General features: G+C 39.8%; 1 protein-coding gene and 1 long non-coding RNA gene across 4 annotated transcripts in view; one reads left to right on the top strand and one right to left on the bottom strand.

The window, feature by feature from the left end:
- The window catches only part of PDE5A (phosphodiesterase 5A), a 136,796-nt gene that overhangs the window by 38,235 nt on the left and 73,303 nt on the right, over positions 1-25,258 (top strand). For both annotated transcript variants that reach the window (XM_004265087.3, XM_004265088.3), the window contains exons 4-5: positions 20,578-20,649; positions 22,313-22,402. In XM_004265087.3, coding sequence (XP_004265135.1) covers positions 20,578-20,649; positions 22,313-22,402 — 162 coding nt within the window. The remainder of the gene's footprint in view (positions 1-20,577; positions 20,650-22,312; positions 22,403-25,258) is intronic.
- The window catches only part of LOC117199543 (uncharacterized), a 167,427-nt gene continuing 144,070 nt past the window's right edge, over positions 1,902-25,258 (bottom strand). For both annotated transcript variants that reach the window (XR_007476889.1, XR_007476896.1), the window contains one exon: positions 1,902-5,518. This is a non-coding gene — a long non-coding RNA (uncharacterized LOC117199543). The remainder of the gene's footprint in view (positions 5,519-25,258) is intronic.

The following is a 25,258-nucleotide window of genomic DNA, read 5'->3' as shown; positions in this document are numbered from 1 at the left end:
ATTTTGAGTGCTCAGAAAATTTGGTTCAGACTGAATGCTCTGATTTATTCAAGATGTGGTTTATCTTCATTGGCAGTTTTAGAATAACCATTCCAGCACTTGTTGGAATGCATTGCATTTTTAATTTGATAGAGCATTTGTAAGTTTAATTTTGAGAATTTTTATATAGATCCTGAATTATGACTAGTAGAGGTCTGGAACCAGTTGCAGATAAGCATAAACGATTTCTTTGTATAATATCTGACCCAGAACCACATAATTAGACCTGGGGATGGATTTTGATTATTAAATAATTTTCATGCATTCTTAAAGAGTTAAGGTGGTTGTCAGTGAAATTGCTGTGCGCTCTCTCTCTCTCTCTTTCTCTCTCTCTCTCTATATATATGCAAACATCTATATTCATCTAAGAGCCAAGATTATATAGGTAAAGTGCTTTATAAACTATGTACTCTGTATTCCTTCTTATTAAATCCTCATCTAAAAGTTCCTACTTGTTTCTCGTCTACCATAGAGTGGAAATTAATATTCTAGGCAGAATTTAAATAAAAGTATAAATGTTATCTTATAAAATTTTTGAATCATAATTTTCTTTTTTTTTTTGGTGTCACTTGGTAGCAGTGATAAAGTGAAAATGACCTGGATTTAGAATTCCAGATCCATTTGATTATTACAGATTATTTGATGATCATATTAGTGATCTCTTACAGCATAACAAATTACCCTAAGGTTAGTGATTCTGAACGACAGCCTTCATTATCTCAGTTTCCGTGGTTCAGAAATGCCAGAGCGGCCCAGCTGGCTGGGTGCTTCTGGCCCAGATTCCCTGCCTGTGGCCGCACTCAGGAGGCAGCAGGGGGCGCCTGACTCACGCTCGAGCGTGCACTTCTCAGAGGGCTCACTCGCGTGGCTTTTGGCAGGAGGCCTCAGTTCCCGGCCAAGCGGGTCTCTCCACAAGTCACTCCGTGTACTTAGCACGTGGCAGAGTGAGCAAGGAGGAAGCGGCACTGCCTTGTATGACCAAGTCCCCAGACCTGTTCACCTTCGCCTCGCGATAACCATTCATCAGAAGCCAGGCATCAGGTCCAGCCCGAACCCGGGCAGGGCAGTTAGGCTCCACCTCTTGAAGAGAAGAGTATCAAAGAATGTGTGGAGATGTTGTGAAGCCACCAAAAGTACTATGTGCATTTTGAGGCTTTAGTCTCTTTCCTTAAAAAACTGTTCAGGTGATAAATGAGGAACTCTGCTTGTTAATTAAAATAATATCTTAAACAAGGGCCTACTGTATAGCACAGGAAACTATATTCAGTATCTTCTAATAACCTATAATGGAAAGAATCTGAAAAAGAATTGTGTGTGTGTGTGTGTGTGTGTGTGTGTATATAAACTGAGTCACTTTGCTGTACACCTGAAACATTATAAATCAGCCATACTTCAATAAAAAAAATCTTAAAAATTAGTACTTCTCAACCTTTCATATACTAAAAATAATATGAACTACCAGAGGTAACACAGACTAGGTTTAAATAAGGTGGCAAGTTGGGGTATGTGCTCTGCCAGATTGGCTTGAATCAAAGGGAAAAGAGGAAGTAGAATTGAAAGAGGAGGGCTGAGGAGAAGAAGAGGAAGATGCTTGCTGTTTGAGCTGCGGCAAACCATCGAGGTATTAAAAGTCTTCTAAAATGTTATGTTGCAAATGCAGGTCTTCATGAGATCACTGTTTGTGTGTAGCTTAGGTACTTTGCTGCTTTTTTTTTTTTTTTTTTTTTTTTTTTGCGGTATGCGGGCCACTCACTGTTGTGGCCTCTCCCTTTGTGGAGGACAGGCTCCGAACGCACAGGCTCAGCGGCCGTGGCTCACGGGCCCAGCCGCTCCGCGGTATGTGGGATCTTCCCGGACCGGGTCACAAACCTGCGTCCTCTGCATCGGCAGGCGGACTCTCAACCACTGCGCCACCAGGGAAGCCCGGTACTCTGCTTGCCCATGGAAAATGCTCACTGGTGCATCCTTATTATTTCTCTGCACCATTGTTTTCTGCCTCCCTCATGGATCAAGATTGTAGGGAACGTGTCTAGTAAATACCTTAGCACTGGAGGCGAGGCTGTGCAGCCAAGCTGAGGCAAGATCATGAAGCGTCCTCAAGCTGCCATGCGAAGGAGGTGCTGTTTTTTTTTTTTTTTAAGCCAAGAAACATTTGCTGTCATTTAAAGATCTGTGTGGCCATAGCATTAAGGGTGAAGAGTTTTCTTTGTTTAATCTCTAACCAGAGCCACATCATTTGATACTTGATAGGTTTTGATTTCCATATTTGTTCATACATGGAGAAAGCCCTGGGTCTGGAAGCAGGGAAGTTGGTAAGGAGACTTTTGCATAATCCAGACTAGGAGTGGGTTTGTTACACTTCTGTTTAGGTGGTTGAGGGATTGATTGGATGGAGGGTTAAGTAGAAGGAAGAATCTAGAATATTTTCTAGTGGGGAGAATTGTGATATTCCCTAAAATAAAACATGCAACGGAGAGAATTGGTTTGTGGGGATCAAAACCATTAGCTTTTTTGCGGGGGGTGTTGTTTTACTGTCTGTTCCTTTCTCCTCTCTCCTCAAGTCTCGGTGTTGCGTCCCCATCTCCACTTTCATCCGGTGGTCTTGCTCACTCTTCCAGTGAAAAATAAAGCAGTTACAGGAATAATTCCACAAGAGAACTTCCCCATTCTCTTTCCCCCGCTCTTGCGTCTGAGTTTACATCCTCTGGTTTCCCTTTTACATTAACCATCTGTGAAATAGCCAAAGTCAGTCTCGCACTTGTGCACCAGATCTCATCCCATCTCATGTGCTCCAAGACACGGCTCAGCAGCTCTCCCCTCTGTGACCAGAGTCACCAAAATTCCCCTCTCTACCAAACTGGTTTATCAGCATACAGACACGCTGTTATTTCTCCCATCTTAAAAACAAAAGCAAACGCTCATTGGACTGCATATCTCCTTTCAGAGATCACCATTTCTCTGATAACCATCAGAGCTAAACTCTTTGAAAGAGTTGTCCACATTTGCCATTTCCATTTCCTTCCACCCAAGCCTTCACCCTCACCGCTCTGTGGAAACCACTCTTGGCAGGGTCGCGTGGCGTCCATAGGGCAGGAGCTTACGATCATTTCTCAGTGCTCACTTTACCCGGCAGGGTGGCAGCATGTGGCCTTGTTGATCACTCATTCCTCCAGGACAGATTGTCTTCACTTGCTCTCCAGGACCTCAGACTCCCCAGTTTTTTCCTTCCATCTCTCTGACTGCCTCTCTGTCTCCTTAGCTGGGGCCCGCTCATCACAACACTGCTAAATGGCTCAGCCCTGGACCTTCACTCACTGCTTATGTGATCTTATTTACTCTCATAGTTTTAAATACCATTTGTGTGCCAACCGAACTTACATTGCAACTGTATTGTTTCTTCAATTTAAACTCATATATTCAACTGCTTACTTGACTACCTATATGTGTCTAGCGGGCATCGTGAACTTAATATGTCTAAAACATCACTGCTAATCTTCCTTCCCACTAAACCTGCTCTATACTCATCCCCACCACACTTAACTTCTCTGTCATCCCAGCTATTCAGGCTAAATTCCTTCTTTCTTTCTCCCACGGTAGATATCCAGCTGATCAGGAAACACTCTTGACTTTCCCTTCAATCACTGCTCTCCACCTGTACTTCTACCACACTGGAGCTTCAGTGTGGAGCCATCAGTATGGAGCACCTGAATTATTATAGTAGTCTCCCTAACTAGTGTCCATGCTTCAAGCCTTTAACGCCCTTCAGTCTATTCTCAACACAAATTTTAGAAAACGTGCTAGATCTCATCCCTCCCCTGCTCAGAACCCTGCAGTGGATTTCCACTTCACTCTCTAAGAAAGGTCCCCCATGACCTGGCTCCCGAAGCCCCTCTGATATCACCTATTGTCTCCCCCTGCTAATCCTCTAGCACACTGTTGTTGTTTTCTCTGCACCCCAGGGCCTTTGCACTTGCTGTTTCCTTGTCTGAAGTTCCATTGCCTAGTTCTCCACATGGCTCAGTCTGTCACCTCCTTCAGGTTTTTACTCAAATGACATCTCAGGAAGACTTTCTTTGGCCATCCTTATTGACTGTCTACCATTCTGTCTATCCCTGCTGTTTTCTTCATGACACTTAAGCACTTAATCACCATTCGACATACTACATATTAACTTACGGGTTCATTTCTGTTTCCCCTCCCTAGACTGTAGGCTCCATGAGAGCAAGGTGAAACAAGAATGCTTCACAGAGGAGGTGACATTTAAACTGCATCTGTGGTATGCAGTAATGCTAGCTGACCTGAGAACTTCTTTTTCAAAAATGTTTCTCTGCCGTCTTGAAGCATGGAAACCAAAGTAGATTGACAAATTAAGGAATTTCAGGTAGAAATTTAATCAAGGCTATGTGGTAAATAGTAGTAGGACTAGGATCTTCCTGCCGACCCTTAGAGATCAGTAATAACTATTCTGTATTGATGTTATCCTCCCCATTTTAGGTGAAGAAATATGGACTGCATCAAGTTAAGGAAACTTCCTGATATTCCATCTCTATTAAGTAGCAGAGCTGGAATTGATACCCATGTCATCTTATTCTAAGGCTGCATTTTTCTCACTGTGAAATAATTACCTTCTTTCATCTTTATTCATGATTGTACCTGAAAAGCTACCAGCCAACTCTTTACTGTTTTAGTTTTTGAAAATGCAAATTATGGACTGGAATAATAGAATGATAAAATCTACAGTTGCCAACAATGATTCCAAATTAATTGCTTTGTATATTATCTGGCATAGCTGTGTGGAGGAGGGCATGTCTTTTTGTGCTGGTAACACCTACAAGCTAGGAGTTTTGCTAGTGAGACTGGTGTCTGTCTGCATCTGAGCTTTCATATGTGATTATCTTTTCAGGCTCATCTTCCATTTGGAGGAAAAAGCACTTAGAGGTAAAATATTATAAGTTATATTCTCTATATGAAGGATTTGTTGAGTGTAAAAAAATTATAAACACACATACATTTTTCCCCTGGATCTCTTAAGTTAAATGTTAGGAATATCTAGCTTCTATGATGTGAATATCTAACTGGCTATGATGCAGTTAGATGGTCCAGTAGAGGCAAGAACACTGATCTGAACATTTAGTTCAACTCCCACTGAGATGGCATTCCTTTGATACCAACTTGAATTTGCAAGTGAGATTCAGCCTATTCAGTGTTTTGATGCATGAAACTTGCTTTCTGCCACTTTTGCTGTGTTATTTCTCCTCTGTTTGTATTAGGCCCACATTTATGAGCACACCCCTTTACCCTGTAATTATCAGGAAGCTCTCCTAGCACAGCACCTGGCCAGGGTAGAGAGGCATGGACCTGTTGTAAGTGCAGGCAGTACTGGAACAAACTCAATCCTGGGTTAACAGAGTCCAAATCCAACAACACTGTCCAGGGTGTGCTTTGCAGGCCAGCATCTGGCGGAACGCAGGACACCACCCTGAAAATAAATCATAGTTATTAAATAGATCCAAGGCTCTGAAGTCATTTTTGGCAATGTCATGTGTAGTGGTGGGCATAACGGTGATAGAATTATTCTGATACAAAGTGCAGTTTGTACAATATATATTGAGGACACATTTTTTTTAATTGTTATTTTGGACTTATTCCCGAATAGGCAGAGAGATAGAGTTTGAAAGAAAGAGTTCCACTCTAGCAAAACAACTGTCTTGAGTGCTGGTTTAAGATCAGTGATTCCTTGAGCAACTTTCTTCACCAATCTGTGCTTAAGGTGACTTGTCTGTGAAGCTCCAACGTGAGGTACAGACACACAGTGGGGGGTTTGAGAGTGGTCATAGTGAGACAAGAAACGTGACAGTGTCCACCACAGAGCTCGTCACCTAGTGGAGGTTCAGAAAATGGCTGTTCCCTCCCTTTGGAGTGTTGCAAAGCCAGACAAATGGAGGAATGGAAAGTTAAATAAAAATGGTAAACACTGAGCGTACCCTGCCATGGGAAAGACAGCAGGCTCCTTTCTGCTATGTACCCTTTGTGTCTCTGCAGTTTTTAAAGGGCATAGAAGGAGACTCTGCTCGCAATGGTTATGTGCTGCTCTGTCTCAGGCCTGAATCTCTGTATCCCAATGGACAGAAAGATCTGATTAGAAGACAGCAGGTCCCTGTGGTTCTAAGACCTTTACACCTCATTGCTTAAAAGCTGGTGTGGCAGAGAGTTTGGTATTTGGCAAGGAAGAGGAAATTGTGTGTGTGTGTGTGTGTGTGTGTGTGTGTGTGCACGCACGCGTGCAAAGGGATAAGAATAAACACTAGGACTGAGAATTATTCCCAGCTTCCCCTTGTCTGGAAGAAATGCAGTCTCAGGTTGGCACCTCTCCCACTCGACATTCCCAGGGCAGGACAGCTACTGACCCCCAGCGGTGGATTTGTCCTGGCGCCATCTGGGGAGCATCCGTCCTGTCTGATAGCACAGAGCAGATGGTCAGGACCTCAGCACGCTCCAGGACAGCTGAGAGCTCAGCACGTGGACCACCACTTTCAAATGTCATCAGCAATTACAAATTTACTTTTTAGACTTTCAAATACTTTTTGAAAAACAAGGTAAAGTTTACATACAGTGAAATATGCAGATCTTCATGTACAGTTTGATGAGTTTGACAAATGTTTATTCATCTGTATAACACCCCAGTCAAGACAGAGAACACTTTCATCACCTCTGTCAATGCCCACAACCCATGGGTAACACAGTTCTGATTTTTATCATCATAGACTAATTCTGCTTTTTCTTGAATAATCTGCTTATTTTTGAAACTGCATTATTACCTGTTTTCCCCTGAAACATAGGATTCTTTATGTTACGTAAGTAGTTCTTGGCTATAAAAATGTGTCTTTAAGGTTTATAATCGAAGTCAAAGAAAGCAGAACTTTTAGCAGCCACTTTGGATTTGTCTTTGTTTCCTTCTTTCTTTTTTTTTTTAAATTTATTTTATTTATTTATTTTTGGCTGAGTTGGGTCTTCATCGCTGCGCATGGGCTTTCTCTAGTTGCAGTGAGCGGGGGCTACTCTTCGTTGCGGTGTGTGGGGTCTAGGCGCGCGGACTTCAGTAGTTGTGGCACGCGGGCTCAGTAATTGTGGCTCGCGGGCTCTAGAGCGCAGGCTCAGTAGTTGTGGCACACAGGCTTAGTTGCTCCGCTACATGTGGGATCTTCCTGGACCAGGGCTCGAACCTGTGTCCCCTGCATTGGCAGGCGGCCGCGAAGCGCTGTCTTTGTTTCTTAAAGTTATAGTTTTGAAATTGTTCCATTCCCTTTGATGAAAGCATGCCTTAAAAAGATAAGCGTATGGGGCTTCCCTGGTGGCGCAGTGGTTGAGAGTCTGCCTGCCGATGCAGGGGACGCGGGTTCGTGCCCCGGTCCTGGAAGATCCCACATGCCGCAGAGCCGCTGGGCCCGTGAGCCATGGCCGCTGAGCCTGCACGTACGGAGCCTGTGCTCCGCAACAGGAGAGGCCACACAGTGAGAGGCCCGCGTACCGCCAAAAAAAAAAAAAAGATAAGTGTATGTATGGGGTCTGAAGATAGTCTTGGATGTACTGGAAAACCAGTGGTCTTCATGATTCCTCTAGTTTAAACAATAGTGCTTACGAACCTGTATTTTATATACACTAGTGCTGGTTTCACTTTCCCCTGCGGGGGAGTAGCAGGAAAAACACAAGCTTTGGGATCAGACCTGGAGAGCATCTGGGTCTGTACATTCTTGCACTACCTATTTAACTTTTCTGAACATCAGCTGCCCTTGTGATAAAATGGGAATAATAATATCTACCTGAAAGGGTTGTGACAAAGGTTAGATGGATTAACAGACAAAGTGCCTGTTACATAACAGGCCCCCCCTTTTCCTTTTTTTAAGTGGCAAACTTTTTGACATTATAACTTTTTCTTTCTTTCTTTTTTATTTTTTCTTTTTGGCTGTGAATAGGTTTATTAATTAACTATTTTAGGGCCACTGGCCATCAGTCATGTATTTCTGATGCCAGTCATCTTCAGAGCACTGCTCTTTATATCTTTCAACTTCCTAGAAGCTTCCCTTCACCTTGGCTCCCTCTTCCTGGCCACCCAGGCTGTGAGAATAAACTAAAATCATCCACTTCTATGCGTGTTCCTGTCTTGTCTTCCAATCCTGGAAGATCGATAAACATACTCCTCAGAGAAATAGGTGTAGCAGTGCCTGTACATACAGAGGGATAAAATGAGTCCCAACCAAGTAAAGTCAGTCTTACCATTTAAAGAAATAACAAACCTTGATTCTCAAACTCATTAATGAAAGCCAGACAACCCAAAACAACAAAAAGGTCAAAATTGGCAAAGGTACACATAGGCAACACAGAAGAAGAAAACCAATGTAGCCAATAATAACTAAAAAGCAGTAATAATTAAAAAGCTCTCTAGTAATCAGGAAAATGCAAATTAAAGCAATAATGAGATACATTTTTATACCCAACAGATAGACAGAGGTTAACAATTTAGCCTCATAATACTAGGGGTTGGTTAGGATGTGAGGTTAGCAGGAACCCTTATACATTGCTGATAAATATAAATTTCTGTAATCCTTTGAAGATTTCATCAAAAAAGCTCTCGCACATGTGCACAAGGAGACCTATACAGAGATGTTCAATGTGGATTATTTGTAATAGCAAAAAATTGCAAACAACCCAAACATTTGGGGATCAAATGAGCAAAATTTGGCATGGAATACAATGAGACTGGGAAGGAAAAAGTCCAGTTTGTTGTTATCTTAATTGAACTTAAAAAAAAGAGGAAACATTAACAAATATTAATGCTTAGTAGTTCTATATCAATGGCTCTCAAAGTGTTTTTTCTCCCCACACCAGCAGCCTTTGGCATCACCTGAGAACTTTTAGTAAAACAAGTTCTCAGGCGCCAACCCAGATCTCTGACTCTGAAACTCTGGGGGTGGGATCCGCAAGCTGTGTTTTAACAAACCCCATTTTACCACTATTCTAGATGACATGGATACTTACTGTACTTTTGATATTAAAAATTAAAACTAACAATCTCAAGCTTTTCTTTCCCACTCTCCCAAAGCCGTTTTAGGCTATAAGTTTCAACTCCATAAGTAAAGGCTTATTAAGAGTATGTATTTCTTACTCACACACGAAGTTTTTGTATGTGGACAGATCTCTTAATATCAAGCAAAGAGCAGAGAAAAAAATGGGCAAAAAAATTTTTTAACATCTTTATTGGAGTATAATTGCTTTACAGTGTTGTGTTAGTTTCTGGTGTATAACAAAGTGAATCAGTTATATGTATACATATATCCCCATATCCCCTCCCTCTTGTGTCTCCCTCCCACCCTCCCTATCCCACCCCTCTAGGTGGTCACAAAGCACCGAACTGATCTCCCTGTGCTATGCAGCTGTTTCCCACTAGCTATCTATTTTACATTTCGTAGTGTGTATATGTCAGTGTTACTCTCTCACTTCGTCCTGGCTTACCCTTCCCCCTCCCCGTGTCCTCAAGTCCATTCTCTACGTCTGCGTCTTTATTCCTGTCCTTCCCCTACGTTCATCAGAACCATTTTTTTTTTTTTAGATTCCATATATATGTGTTAGCATATGGTATTTGTTTTTCTCTTTCTGACTTACTTCACTCTGTATGACAGACCCTAGGTCCATCCACCTCACTACAAATAACTCAATTTTGTTACTTTTTATGGCAAAATAATATTCTGTTGTATATATGTGCCACATCTTCTTTATCCATTCATCTGTCGATGGACACTTAGGTTGCTTCCATGTCCTGGCTATTGTAAATAGTGCTTCAATGAACATTGTGGTACATGACTCTTTTTGAATTATGGGTTTCTCAGGGTATATGCCCAGTAGTGAGATTGCTGGGTTGTATGGTAGTTCTATTTTTAGTTTTTAAAGGAACTTCCATACTGTTCTCCATAGTGGCTGTATCAATTTACATTCCCACCAACAGTGCAAGAGTGTTCCAGCATTTATTGTTTGTAGATTTTTTGATGATGGGCATTCTGACCGGTATAAGGTGATACCTCAGAGTAGTTTTGATTTGCATTTCTCTAATGATTAGTGATGTTGAGCATCCTTTCATGTGTTTGTTGGCAATCTGTATATCTTCTTTAGAGAAATGTCTATTTAGGTCTTCTGCCCATTTTTGGATTGGGTTGTTTGTTTTTGTGATATTGAGCTGCATGTGCTGTTTGTATATTTTGGAGATTAATCCTTTGTCAGTTGCTTCGTTTGCAAATATTTTCTCCCATTCTGAGGGTTGTCTTTTTGTCTTGTTTATGGTTTCCTTTGCTGTGCAAAAGCTTTTAAGTTTCATTAGGTCCCATTTGTTCATTTTTGTTTTTATTTCCATTTCTCTCAGAGGTGGGTCAAAAAGGATCTTGCTGTGATTTATGTCATAGAGTGCCCTGCCTATGTTTTCCTCTAAGAGTTTTATAGTGTCTGGCCTTATATTTAGGTCTTTAATCCATTTTGAGTTTATTTTTCTGTATGGTGTTAGGAAGTGTTCTAATTTCATTCTTTCACATGTAGCTGTCCAGTTTTCCCAGCACCACTTATTGAAGAGGCTGTCTTTTCTCCATTGCATATTCTTGCCTCCTTTATCAAAGATAAAGGTGACCATATGTGCGTGGGTTTCTCTCTGGGCTTTGTATCCTGTTCCATCAATCGATATTCCTCATTTTGTGCCAGTATCATACTGTCTTGATTACTGTAGCTTAGTGGTATAGTCTGAAGTCAGGGAGCCTGATTCCTCCAGCTCCGTTTTTCTTTCTCAAGATTGCTTTGGCTATTCAGGGTCTTCTGTGTTTCCATAGAAATTGTGATTTTTTTTGTCCTACTTCTGTGAAAAGTGCCATTGGTAATTTGATAGGGATTGCACTGAAACCGTAGATTGCTTTGGGTAGTATAGTCATCTTCACAATGTTGATTCTTCTAATCCAAGAACATGGTACATCTCTCCATCTGTTTGTATCATCTTTAATTTCTTTCATCAGTGTCTTATAGTTTTCTGCATACAGGCATACAGGCTTTTTGTCTCCTTATGTAGGTTTACTCCTAGGTATTTTATTCTTTTTGCTGCAGTGGTAAATGGGAGTGTTTCCCTAATTTCTCTTTCAGATTTTTCATCATTAGTGTATAGGAATGCAAGAGATTTCTGTACATTAATTTTGTGTCCTGCTACTCTACCAAATTTATTCAGTAGCTCTAGTAGTTTTCTGGTAGCATCTTTAGGATTCTCTATGTTTAGTATCATGTCATCTGCAAACAGTGACAGCTTTACTTCTTCTTTTCCGACTTGGATTCCTTTTATTTCTTTTTCTTCTCTGATTGCTGTAGCTAAAACTTCCAAAACTATGTTGAATAATAGTGGTGAGAGTGGGCAACCTTGTCTTGTTCCTGATCTTAGAGGAAATGGTTTCAGTTTTTCACGCTTGAGAACAATGTTGGCTGTTGGCTTGTCATATATGGCCTTTATTATGTTGAAGTAGGTTCCCTCTATGCCTACTTTCTGGAGCATTTTTATCATAAATGGGTGTTGAATTTTGTCAGAATGTTTTTCTGCATCTATTGAGATGATCATATGGTTTTTCTCCTTCAATTTGTTAATATGGAGTATCACGTTGATTGATTTGCATATATTGAAGAATCCTTGCATTCCTGGGAAAAACCCCACTTGATCATGGTGTATGATCCTTTTAATGTGCTGTTGGATTCTGTTTGCTAGTATTTTGTTGAGGATTTTTGCATCTATGTTCATCAGTGATACTGGCCTGTAGTTTTCTTTCTTTGTGACATCTTTGTGTGGTTTTGGTATCAGGGTGATGGTGGCCTCGTAGAATGAGTTAGGGAGTGTTCCTCCCCCCTGTTATATTTGGAAGAGTTTGAGAAGGATAGGTGTTAGCTCTTCTCTAAATGTTTGATAGAATTTGCCTGTGAAGCCATCTGGTCCTGGGCTTTTGTTTGTTGGAAGATTTTTAATCACAGTTTCAATTTCAGTGCTTGTGATTTGTCTGTTTATATTTTCTATTTCTTCCTGGTTCAGTCCCAGAAGGTTGTACTTTTCTAAGAATTTGTCCATTTCTTCCAGCTTGTCCATTTTATTGGTATATAGTTGCTTGTAGTAATCTCTCATGATCCTTTGTATTTTTGCAGTGTCAGTTGTTACTTCTCCTTTTTCATTTCTAATTCTATTGATTTGAGTCTTCTCCCTTTTTTTCTTGATGAGTTTGGCTAATGGTTTATCAATTTTGTTTATCGTCTCAAAGAATCAGCTTTTAGTTTTATTGATCTTTGCTATCATTTCCTTTATTCATTTTTCCTTTATTTCTGATCTGATCTTTATGATTTCTTTCCTTCTGCTAACTTTGGGGTTTTTTGGTTCTTCTGTCTCCAGTTGCTTTAGGTGTAAGGTTAGGTTGTTTATTTGAGATTTTTGTTTCTTGAGGTAGGATTGTATTGCTATAAAGTTCCCTCTTAGAACTGATTTTGCTGCATCCCATAGGTTTTGTGTCGTCGTGTTTTCATTGTCATTTTTTTCTAGGTACTTTTTGATTTCCTCTTTGATTTCTTCAGTGATCTCTTGGTTATTTAGTAGTGTATTATTTAACCTCCAAGTGTTTGTATTTTTCACAGCTTTTTTCCTGTAATTGATATCTGGTCTCACAGCGTTGTGGTCAGAAAAGGTACTTGATATGATTTCAATTTTCTTAAATTTACCAAGGCTTGATTTGTGACCCAAGATATGCTCTATCCTGGAGAATGTTCCATGAGCACTTGATAAGAAAGTGTATTCTGTTGTTTGTGGATGGAATGTCCTATAAATATCAATTAAGTCCATGTTGTTTAATGTGTCATTTAAAGCTTGTGTTTCCTTATTTATTTTCATTTTGGATGATCTGTCCATGGGTGAAAGTGGGCTGTTAAAGTCCCCTACTGTGATTGTGTTACTGTCGAATTCCCCTTTTATGGCTGTTAGCATTTGCCTTATGTATTGAGGTGATCCTATGCTGGGTGCATAAATATTTACAATAGTTATATCTTCTTCTTGGATTGATCCCTTGATCATTATGTAGTGGCCTTCTTTGTCTCTTGTAATAGTCTTTATTTTAAAGTCTATTTTGTCTGATATGAGAGTTGCTACTCCAGCTTTCTTTTGATTTCCATTTGCATGGAATATCTTTTTCTGTCCCTTCACTTTTAGTCTGTATGTGTCCCTGGTCTGAATTGGGTCTCTTGTAGACAGCATATATACAGGTCTTGTTTTTGTAACCATTCAGCCAGTCTATGTCTTTTGGTTGGAGCATTTAATCCATTTATATTTAAGGTAGGTATTGATATGTATGTTCCTATGACCATTTTCTTAATTGTTTTGGGTTTGTTATGGTAGGTCTTTTCCTTCTCTTGTGTTTCCTGACTAGAGAAGTAACTTTAGCATTTGTTGTAAAGCTGGTTTGGTGGTGCTGAATTCTCTTATCTTTTGCTTGTCTGTAAAGGTTTTAATTTCTCTGTCAAATCTGAATGAGATTCTTCCTGGGTAGAGTAATCTTGGTTGTAGGTTTTTCCCTTTCATCACTTTAAATATGTCCTGCCACTCCCTTCTGGCTTGCAGAGTTTCTGCTGAAATATCAGCCGTTGACCTTATGGGGATTCCCTTGTATATTATTTGTTGTTTTTCCCTTGCTGCTCTTAATGTTTTTTCTTTCTTTGTATTTAATTTTTGATAGTTTGATTAATATGTGTCTCAGCGTGTTTCTCTTTGGGTTTATCCTATATGGGACTCTCTGCGCTTCCTGGACTTGATTGACTCTTTCCTTTCCCATGTCAGAGTGACTATAATCTCTTCAAATATTTTCACAGTCCCTTTTTTTTTTTCTTCTTCTTCTGGGACCCCTATAATTCGAATGTTCCTGCATTTGATGTTGTCCCTGAGGTCTCTGAGACTGTCCTCAATTCTTTTCATTCTTTTTTCTTTATTCTGCTCCCTGGCAGTTATTTCCACCATTTTATCTCCCAGCTCACTTATCCGTTCTTCTGCCTCAGTTATTCAGCTATTGATTCCTTCTAGAGTATTTTTAAGTTCATTTATTGTGTATGCATCACTGTTTGTTTACTCTTTAGTTCTTCTAGATCCTTGTTAAATGTTTCTTGTATTTTGTTCATTCTGTTTCTGAGATTTTGGATCATCTTTACTATCATTACTCTGAATTCTTTTTCAGGTAGGTTGCCTATTTCATCTTCATTTGTTTGGTCATGTAGGTTTTTACCTTGCTCCTTCGTCTGTAACATGTACTTTTTTGTCGTTTCATTTTTTTTCTTTTCTCTTTGATGGTGGGGTTGTATTCCTGCCTTACTTGTTGTTTGGCCTTAGGTGTCCAGCGCTGGAGTTTGCAGGCAGTTAGATAGAGCTGGGTCTAGGTGCTGAGATTAGGACCTCTGGGAGGCCTCGGTCTGATTAATAGTCCCTGGGGTCTGAGGTTCTCTGTTAGTCCAGCGGTTTGGACTCGGAGCTCCCAGCACAGGAGCTGGAACCAAGATCCCGCAAACCGGTTGCTGGGGGTTCCTCCCATCCCCTTAGGTGTCCGTGGTCCCCCACTGGTGCCTGGTAGGTGCTCTAGTTGTGCGGAGACACGCATTCTACATCCTGCTAGTCCGCCAACTTGACTCCGCCCTTTGTAACAACTTTAAATGGAGTATAATCTAACGCATACAGATCAGGAAGCTGTCTTAGAGAACAGCATTCTCTGGCCCATTTCAGTTCCTCCTAGATCAACAAGGAGGGTGACCGCTCTGGCCCAGACCAAAGAAATCTACCACCTCGCTGAAGGTGGGGGCTCAGGTCCGGGCGACCATGAGGAGGGGCCAGACCTGTCCAAGGCAACCCCTCTGAAAGCGTGAGCCAAACCTGTCCTTTAATGCGCTCCATACATCCCAGAGCCCTCCCTTAATGCAGGCCTCACCAAGCATACCGAAATGGGCAATTTTTATTAACTATTATTCAGATGTGAATTGTCCAGTAAGTACATCACCTAAATAAAACTTTGATATCTGACACTTCTCCCATTATCATCAAGAACAAATATCTGTGAAGCATTGAGTACATTCAGAGTCTGATGCTTCCTTAAGACATAAGATATAAATCATGTCCTTAGGAAACAATTGAGTTGGATGTGAACAGAGAAAATGAGGTTAAAAATGAGAATACCTCACTGTCAGATTATAGCACCCTCAGCTGCAACACAGAATTTCAGGGGGCTTTGAAGGGAAGCTTTCTGGAGACAGCCTCAACTGAGAAACTAGAAGGAATGACGTGAGCAAAGGTCTTTGTAGCATTCTACTTCAAAGGCCCATGTAAGTGATTTTAGTTCAAGTTGAGCCTGTGGAATGAGAGTCTTCAGTTTTTGTCCTATAGATGGACGCATGGAAGTATTAAAAGCTTTGAGCAATGAGATGACTTGTATGTGCAAAGTAGTGTTCCAGGAAGGGAAATTTGGACTTAAGTGTCATAGACGGACTGAGGCAAGAAAACAATTAGCCATGAGATGCCAGGGCTTTCAAAGAAAGTGAGGATTTAGATGGTGAAACACAAGATATAATGTGGGGTCAGGAAGAGTGAACAAGGAATGGGAGCATGTACGAGTAATTCTAATGGAACATATTAGTTTCTTATTGCTGCTGCCAAAAACTACTGGAAATTTAGTGGCTTAAAACAACACAAATGTATTATCTTATAGTTTTGGAGGTCAGAGTCCAAAATAGTTGTCACTGGGCTGACACAAAGGGTCGGCAGGGCTGTCTTTCTATGTGGAATCTCTAGAGAAGAATCTATTCTCTTGCCTTTTCCTGCTTCCACGGGCTGCCCACATCACTTAGCTTGTGGCCTCTTTCTATCTTCATAACCTGCAGCCACGGGACTTCCCTGGCGGCCCAGTGGTTAAGACTCCACGCTTCGAATGCAGGGGGTATAGGTTCAGTTCGATCCCTGGTCGGGGAACTATGATCCCACATGCCTCGAGGTCAAAAAAGCAAAAAAACATAAGACAGAAGCAATATTGTAACAAATTCAATAAAGACTCTAAAAATGGTCAACATCAAAATAACAAAAAAGATCTTATAAAAAAACCCAAAAAACCCTGCAGCTGCATCTTAAAAAATCTGTCTGACTCTCCTGCCTCCCACTTTCCATCATAAGGATTCTTGTGATTGCATTGGGCCCACTCAGATGATTCAGGATAATCTCCCTGTCTCCATATCCTTAACTTAATCACATCTGCAAAGTCCCTTTTGTCATTAAGGCAGCATAGTCATAGGTTCCAGGGATTGGGATGAGGACGTCTTTGGAGGCCATTCTTTTGCCTATACCACAAGGAATATGACCATAATTTGCTGATTGCCTAGGATTTGGAAGAGAGGTGGAAAAGCCTGGATTGGTCATGTCAACCCTCTCAGTTTCATTTTACCTGTAAAACAGGGGTGGGCAAGAGGATGGGGGTGGGATTCCCTTCCAAGCCTAACACTCTGACTAGAATGTCAGCTCCATGAGTACAGGGATTTGTGTCTGTCTTGTTCACTACTGAGTCATCTTCATTGTCTAGAAAGTGACTGGTATATTAAAGGTGCGTATTAATTATTTGTTGAGTAAAATGTTTGTTGCTGAATGAATGACCGAGTCAAGAGAAAGTTTGAAAAGAGCACTGGGAAGAATTCTCCACTGGCTCCTGTCTACATTAAGTTCTTGTTTTCCTGGTGAAGTAAGGTTTTCAGCTTAGGTTACAGATGGTCTAGAATCCTGTCATTATAATAGAGACATTCTGCAGGTGGGACAGAGGGATAGCTAAGATTTGTAGAGTCTGTTCCTTTTCTCCCTGGCTTTTAGCCTCCATGCTGAGCATCCCCTGGAACTAGGAACAGGGAAATGTATAGTAGGGATTGATGTATGGCCTCAGTAAGGGTCGGGGCAGCTGCTGATTGAAGAAGAAATTGCTCGCTGTGGCAGCGATCACTTGTCCCTGAAGCGACCAGCTGTCACATTCCTCACTGATCACCCAGCGAGAGTCAAGTCTTGCCCTTTGCATTCCTAAAAGAACACTTGACCCTGTGAGGACATAATATTCATTTATGCTCTGAAAAGTGCCGTGAAATAGAAAACAGAGAAGCTTCTTTGTGCTTTAAAAAAAAAAAATAGCATAAAGTATTGGTGTTTGAGAGTACTGCAGGTAGATAGCAGGTAGGCAGAAGTGATTGGGCTTCTGATATGGAAGCTAAAATTTTTAGGGGCTTTGCCTCTCAGATATGAGGTCTGACAAATTCTTGCCATAAAAGCTGTCTTTGAAAACTGACATTTAAAAACCTTGTCTTGAAGAAAATTAATTTGTTTAAAGGAGCAATAGATGGTAGAAGGAGGAAAGACTTTTTATCAACACAAGGAGGCCGGGGGTGCAGGTTTTGCTAGGCTTCTTGAAATTTGGAGAATCAAAGTCTTTTTGTCTTTTACTGTCTTATGTTACCATGGACAAACACTATACCTTTTCTCTGGTTTTTATCTGTTGTTTTTATCAGTGGTATTTTTAAAATGTCATCCAGCTAAGTTTTGAGGCACATGTGAGTACCATATTTATTTTCCTGATCTAATAGTCCCTTGAAAGAACTTGCCTGTTTTTTAAAAAAATAATTAATTATATTTAAATAATCATCCCTTAAACAAATTAACCTCTAATGTCTAAATCTATAAAATTACTAGCGAGAGAAATAATTGGTCACCGAAAAGGGTGACAAATTCTTCACTGGAAGTCTTCATTCCATGAAGTTGCCTAATGATTAATATCTTGCTCTAATGTTAGGGGGACAAAATTAAATATAGTAAAGAGCTGGTGTTCAGGGGGTACAAAGTAGGGTTTAAAGCCTGTGAACAAGACTTCTGATCAGTTTGCCAGACTGAACAGTTGCAGAACACCACCCACCTCCCCATTCTGCCAACAAGTAGAGAATAAAGTTTCACCAAAAGCGATTTTAAAAATTACAGATAAGCTCAAGAAAGGGAAATCCCCAGGTATCAGAAACAAAGAGGGGAACCCAAGGTAAGCAGCGTGAATGACCAGAGTCCAGATGGGCTTTGGAGATGTGAGATTCAGGATGGTAGGGTGAATGCCTGCGGGTAACATCTGCAGGCAGGGGTGATGCGTCCCCTCCATAGGCACGGGTGAGGGCAGGGAGGGGAAACTAAACTCCCAGGGGAAGCCAAACTCCCAGGGGAAGCCTAGGTCTGTAAAGTTTCCATCCGTGGAACCAGGCCTGGAAAACTTTTCAGCAACGAGGAAAGCTTGCCTCTGCCTGCAGCTGCGAGACAAAGAAGAGACACCGGTGAGCCATGAGAGCAGGGCTTGTGCCCCACAGGGTATGGAGTTCAAGTTCATGCCACCAGTGCAGCGCCAGACAAGCAGCAAGTTGCTATGCCTGACACTTCGTGACTCAGGGGACTAAGGCTCCCATGGAAAACAGTCCCTGCTATGGGTGAACTTACACTCAAAACTCAGTATGTTCTAAGAGATGAAGGACAGCTGGCACTAGTATTTAAAGGAAAAAAAAAGAGGAAGAGGGGAAGGAGGAGGAAGAGGTGGGGCTGAGAAAAGAATCAAATAGAAATTCTCGAAATGGAGAACGGTTATTGAACTACGTGAGCAGTGTTGTATTGGTTGAAAATCGTCTTGCTTGTAGTACATTGACTCACACGGCTCCAGGTACAAACAGCACATCAATACATGCTTCTTTTAATACTGTATAGTTATCCGAGAAGGTTTGCATAACAGTCTCTTTATCTGTTTTAATCTCTTCTTCCTTAAAATGAAGATTTAAAAATTTAACTCTTTTATCAAACCGTGTATTAAAGACAAATAAAAACTCAAATGTCATCATTTCTGAGAAACCTTCTCTTTTATGCATATTTGGTCTCCCTTCTGTGCTCTTAACAATCTGTGGGCGCCTGTATCATCAAGTGATCATATGTGTGCTGTAAATATATGTCTATGTATCACCCATTCTTGATTCTTGAGCTCCTTCCGGGTAGTCTTTCTCCCAGTTTTTATCACTCCTTGGTGCACGGTGGTCACCACAATATTTGTTGAGTAAATGAATGAATGCTTAAAATGAAATCACCAAGTTATACTGGTAGCACTATGTATTAGACCCCAGTGACCCTCAAGAGGCTCCCATCAGTTATATTCAAGTGAATGTGCCTGGCTGCAGTCCAGACGTTTTGACCTCAGACAAAAGCTTTTGTAGGCATTTTGTCATTGAGATTGGAGCATGGAGAAATCTGTTAGCCAAGAGCTAAAGAGTGTAAAATAGGTACAGGATAATTGGATGATTCTGCTTTTTAAAATCAACATCTCTTTACTCTGTCGTAGGGTGGGGAGGAAACGTGTTGAGAACAGAAAACTACATCAGACAAGAATGTATTTCTCTGTCCTTGCTCTGCTATCTTGGAAGGGCATTTTTTATATCCATTTCTTAAAGCTATGGGCTAGAGTGAGCTGAGAAAAAACGATGGACCATTCACACAAAACTCAGGACTTTAAAGTTTAACCATTTAGAGGATAATAGCTTTTTACACTGATATTATATTGTAGAAGGAGGAAACAAGTAGGATTTATAAGTAGCAAAGAGGAAGCAAAAGTAAGTTGAAGGTCTTTAAAAGACTAATAAAGTAATAACACAAACTTCAAGTTGGAACTAAATGGGTAAGTAAAATATACTTTTAAGTAGGAAGATGAGAAGTTTCTTAAAAGTCTTGCTAAATGTGTTGTGGAAACTTAAGACATATTCCCAGAGTTTAGCTCAGTCTTCTTAAGATGTAGTTTATCTTTCAAACACCTTCTGATTTGAAATAAGGCGCAGTCTGTTTTTCAATAAAACTTCTTTCCACCAAAGTAAGTCTGTTGAAGGTAAGATAATTTTCAAATTCAGAAATTTCAAAAGAAGTTGGACAACATCCCTACATTAAGAATTATTTTTACCCTAATTGGTCCTCCTGCATTTTCAATTCTGTGACTGGCCATTGGTCCTATTTCACTTTTAGTAAAAGATCATTTAGCCTATTTGAAATATTATATTTAAAAACAATATAAAATGTTCGTTTAATCATATATTCTGTTTGAAATGTGATATAAATTTAATGTTTATTTTTTATTCAAAAGCCATGAAAAATATTCACATAAAAAGTGATTGCCAATAATTTCTTTCACAGGGCAGCATGAAATCCCAGAATGAAATATAGTTTGGGACCCAAGAAGTTAGAAACATTTGAACTCTTATTAGGAAAAAATAATGTACAAAATGATACAGGACTAGTTCAGATGCTGTGGGGTTGGTTTTGATTTTGTAGCTTATCGTTATTGTAAAGCACATGTAGAAATTATTCTGTAAACACGCTTTGGTGAATTTATACCAATAATTTCAGTCAGCGAAATTACCAATGTTCTCTTCTTATACCAGGTTGTTGGTGTAGCCCAGGCCATCAACAAGAAATCGGGAAATGGTGGGACATTCACCGAAAAAGATGAAAAGGTACCAAAACTTGGGTCTGGCATGATCTCAATTTAGGAAGATGCTTTCTCTTTAGAGTTGTATAGACCTCTGGAATTAGTGATTGCTGAAATTGTTGATCACCAAAACATTATGGTTTAAAATGATCCGAAATGTTCAAAAGTGTCTCTTGCCTCTGACTAAATCAGTGCTGACCTGAGTTGTGGAGTAGTTGTGGTCTTCAGTCAACAGAACCCCGTCCCCACTGCCTCCTCACCATGCCACCAGGCCTCCCCCAGGGCTGTGTGCATGTTGCGGCCATCCGGAGGGTGATACGATGTTCTAACTCTCTCATTTACCTTTCATCACTGCTATAAAGAAATTCAACCTTACATAAAATCCCTAAAGCACTGCTCCAAGTTCAGTGCTCCAGGTCAGCTTAAAATTAGAATTGCCTCCTGGTGAAGCAAATGCAGAATGTTTTATAAGCTTTGTATGCAGACGGTGGGGTGCCAAGGTGTGAATTCAGGCTAAATGATGTGAATTTAGCTTCAGAAAGAGTGCAGTCAGCATTATTTCATTACCCTTCTCGTCCAACTCTGAAGGAACACATTCCTCACACCACATCGACATGCTTTCCTTTTAAGGACAGAAGTCCTTAAACCTGTTTATAACTTCATTCTGTCAGTAGGTCTTGTTATTTCTCTCCTTGAATATGCAATTATATGTATATCATGGAGCCCACTGAGTTCTTCCTATTCAAGCCCACTGCTATTTCTGTCACTCCCCTGAAAATTAGTAGGAGCTTTTGGAAGACATTCCAACAAGACAGAGTTATTTTTGTCTCATGTTGTAGGCTGTGTTGGCACTAGTGTTGGTCCCTGTGTCTTAATTGCTTCAGAACATAGCAAGTACCTTTCTAAATTAGTGTAATAGACATCTAGTCTCCTATTCCGTTAATGACACCTGAGGATATTTGGCGGGGAACATGGTTTTAGATTGGCTATTTATTCCACTATTTGTTTGTAGTCCATTAATGTAAACCCCTCTTGAAAGATTTGAATTCTTAGGCTGTATCATCTCTTGGCAAAATAAATTCATGATTGTGAATAAAGTATGCCATGTAAGGATTTCCTTTCATCAATAATTAGTATAATTGTGAGCACATCACCTTCGTATAGTATAATGAGGGTGATAGATCAACTTTGAAATGATATATTTAAACTAATACTAAATTTGCAATTTAGTATGGGACTAATATTGGCTATATTATTGCCAATATTCTCCTAACAAGATTGTGAGCTTTCAGTTTGCCCCAGTAATAAGTTACAGGCTATTTTTATGGTCTTAGCTGAAACCCAAGTCTTAATATCATTTAGAGACTACACCAAATTTTGCATAGAGTGAATTTCAGTTTCACATGGTGTACAGAGATCTGTGTCTCCTCTCTTTCTCTTTGCTAATTTCCAACTACTGTATGACTTTAGGAGACTGTGTTAACAGTTGTCATCTACTGGTTGTACCATTTAGCTAACAGTTGCTTTGCACCAGTTCCTAATTTTATGCAGAATAAACATCTACGCTGTTGGTTTCCAAATAGTTATTTGAAGTGTAAATATTTTTGAATGTTGTTTGTGTTTCAAGCAATATAACAAGACAGGTTATTGACAGTTCTTATTTGGCTGTTGTCTTGCCTGTTTTCTAGGACTTTGCTGCTTACTTGGCATTTTGTGGAATTGTTCTTCATAATGCTCAACTCTATGAGACTTCACTGCTGGAGAACAAGAGAAATCAGGCAAGTCTAATTACTAAAGAGAGAGTGTAGAAATTCTTTTTTAAAAAATGGTTAAATTGTTATCCAAGTTTTATATATATATATATATAATATGTATATTATATATTATATATATATATATTTATATATATCATTAGAAATCCAAACCGTGCAGATTCAATTTCTAAATATTTTAACTGTTTCTTCTAATAGTTATTTTTTCCATTTTGTATTTTCCATGAGCTGTGGCTTTATCACTGTTAACAGATGAAGATTTATTTAACTTACACCACCCTTTACTTTGCCATTATGGTACCAGTATTTTTATGTCACTGTTTAAAGTTATTGGATGAGTTGTGCGTGTAATATTAAGAGTTTTAGTTCTTATTCTATCAGAGACATCATCTCTTTTTTTTTTTTCAGAATATGCTTCTGTATTTTATTATTCATGTTAAAAGATACAAAATGTGAACATTATTGTAGAGAACTTCTAGAAGCATGGGAATAAGCTCAGGAAACACTGTAGAACACTGTTAGACATCATCTCTTATTTCATGCTTTATAAAATGATGATCTTAGCATCCCTCATCTCTCCTTCCTAATTACTACTCCTTACCTCTGCTTTTCCTATCTGGACTTTTTCATTTATATTGCCCACATTGGTAACATATTTACAGATGGTCCTCGACTTACACTGGTTAAACTTACAATTTTCCGACTTTACGATGGTGTGAAAGCTATACACATTCAGTAGAAACCATACTTCGAATTTTTAATATTGACCTTTTCCTGGGATAGTGACATATATCATGGCACTCTCTCATGATGCTGGGCAGTGGCAGTAGCCACAGCTCCCAGCAGCCACGCCATCACGAGGGTAAACAACCAATACACTTAAAACCATTCTGTCCCCACACAACCATTCTGGTTTTCACTTTCAGTACAGTATTCAATAAATTACATGTGATATTCAACACTTTATTATAAACTAGGCTTTGTGTTAGATGATTTTGCCCAACTGTAGGCTAATATAAGTGTTCTGAGTATGTTTAAGGTAGGCTGGGCTAAGCTGTGATGTTCGGTAGGTTGGGTGTATTAAACAGATTTTCAAATTTAAATATTTTCAACTTAACAATGGATTTATCAAGATGTAACCCCGTCATAAATCGAGGAAGATCTGGTATTGTGCTTCAACCATGTTTGACTTTTCTAAAGCTTTGTCTAGGCTAATTCTAAAGTTGCAGTTTAAAATAAAGTGTTTATAAGTACTGTGATGTAAATGTTGTTCTTACTAATTATGTAAATGTTGTTGTTCCTATTACCTTTGTTATATAACTTAGTTTTTCTTGTTGTTTCTGAAATCTCTTCTTTTTTCCTTGAACTGTTTGCTCTAGTGTAGCCTCATGTTGTTGGTCCCCCTCCCCCTGCAAACTCTCCATTATTTAGGCATTCTCTTGAGTTCTTTTTCATGGAGAATCCTCAAATTGAGGTTCTCTCTCTTTCTTCTTTCAAGCAAAACTATTTTTCCCCATGCCTGCTGCAGAGGGGTCATCATAGAACTTTCCTTCAATGCTTTCTTAGAAAGACTCCACTGGTTATCCACTGGATCCCAGAACTTTTTTTTTCTCAGTTTACTCCCTTGTTCTAGTGTAGCACATTCTCAGTTAACTACTTGAGAACCTGTATTGGAGAGGTAAGCTCTCTGAGTCCTTGCATGTATGAAAATATCTATTGTACCATCCTACCAATTTGGCTGGGTATAAAATTCTGCATTGAAAAATTAGTTTCTCAGAATTTAAAGGTAGTACTGTCTTCTATTAGCATTCATATTGTTCTGATTCTTGGTGCTTTTTTTTTTTTTCTATAAGCTTTTTGGATTATTTATTTATTGTTGCTTTTGTAACTGAATTTCACCATACGATTCTTTTTTTCATTCATCATGCTGGTACCTGGTCATTCCTTTCAGTCTGGAGACTTAAGCCCTTGGGTTTTATGTAATTCTTTTTCATTATCTCTTTTTTTTTTGCGGTACGCAGTCCTGTCACTGTTGTGGCCTCTCCCGTTGCGGAGTGCAGGCCCATGGCTCACGGGCCCAGCCACTCCGCGGCATGTGGGATCTTCCCGGACCGGGGCACGAACCCGTGTCCCCTGCATCGGCAGGCGGACTCTCAACCACTGTGCCACCAGGGAAGCCCTTCATTATCTCTTTGATAATTCATCTCCCCCACCCTTTAATTTCTCTGTTTAGAACTTATGTTAGATTGTGGACCTTCCGTGGACTTCAACTTCAGCATATTCCTGACGTCTCCCTGCTCCATTTTTGCCACCCATTAATCCAGTCCTCATTTTTACAAACATACTTGTGATTCTTGTCACTTCTCTCCTGCAATCCATCACAGTCCAAACTGCTTGAAAAGAAGATAGGACTTTTGAGGTTCTTTCTTCACTTACCTCTGCAATTTCATCTCCCTAGTTCTCCTCTTTACACTCTATATTCTCATAAAATTTGATCAAAACTTGCAATATGCTACTTTCTCTCAATTCAGTTCTTTTTGATTGAGATATTTTCCTTCCCCACTTAACCTGAACAATTCCTGCTCATCTTTCAGGCCTCAGCAAGGATAGTATCACCTCCAATAAATTTTCTATAATACCCTTTCTCCCCCACTCCTTGCACAAATACTTTGTGAGACTAGATGAAATCCTGTGTAAGTAAAGAAAAGAGAAATTATCAGGAAGAACACAAAAGGAACTCTTAAAACTTTATTTTGGACAATATTTGCTGTGCTCTGTGAAAATGTTGATAAATGTTGATCTCAGAAGTTTGGATCACCAAAAACAACAGTATATTTTATGTATCAGACACTGTTCAAAATG

This window comes from Orcinus orca, chromosome 4, assembly GCF_937001465.1.
Source record: "Orcinus orca chromosome 4, mOrcOrc1.1, whole genome shotgun sequence".
Classification (NCBI taxonomy): domain Eukaryota; kingdom Metazoa; phylum Chordata; class Mammalia; order Artiodactyla; family Delphinidae; genus Orcinus; species Orcinus orca.
This window is presented reverse-complemented; position numbering and strand designations above follow the sequence as displayed.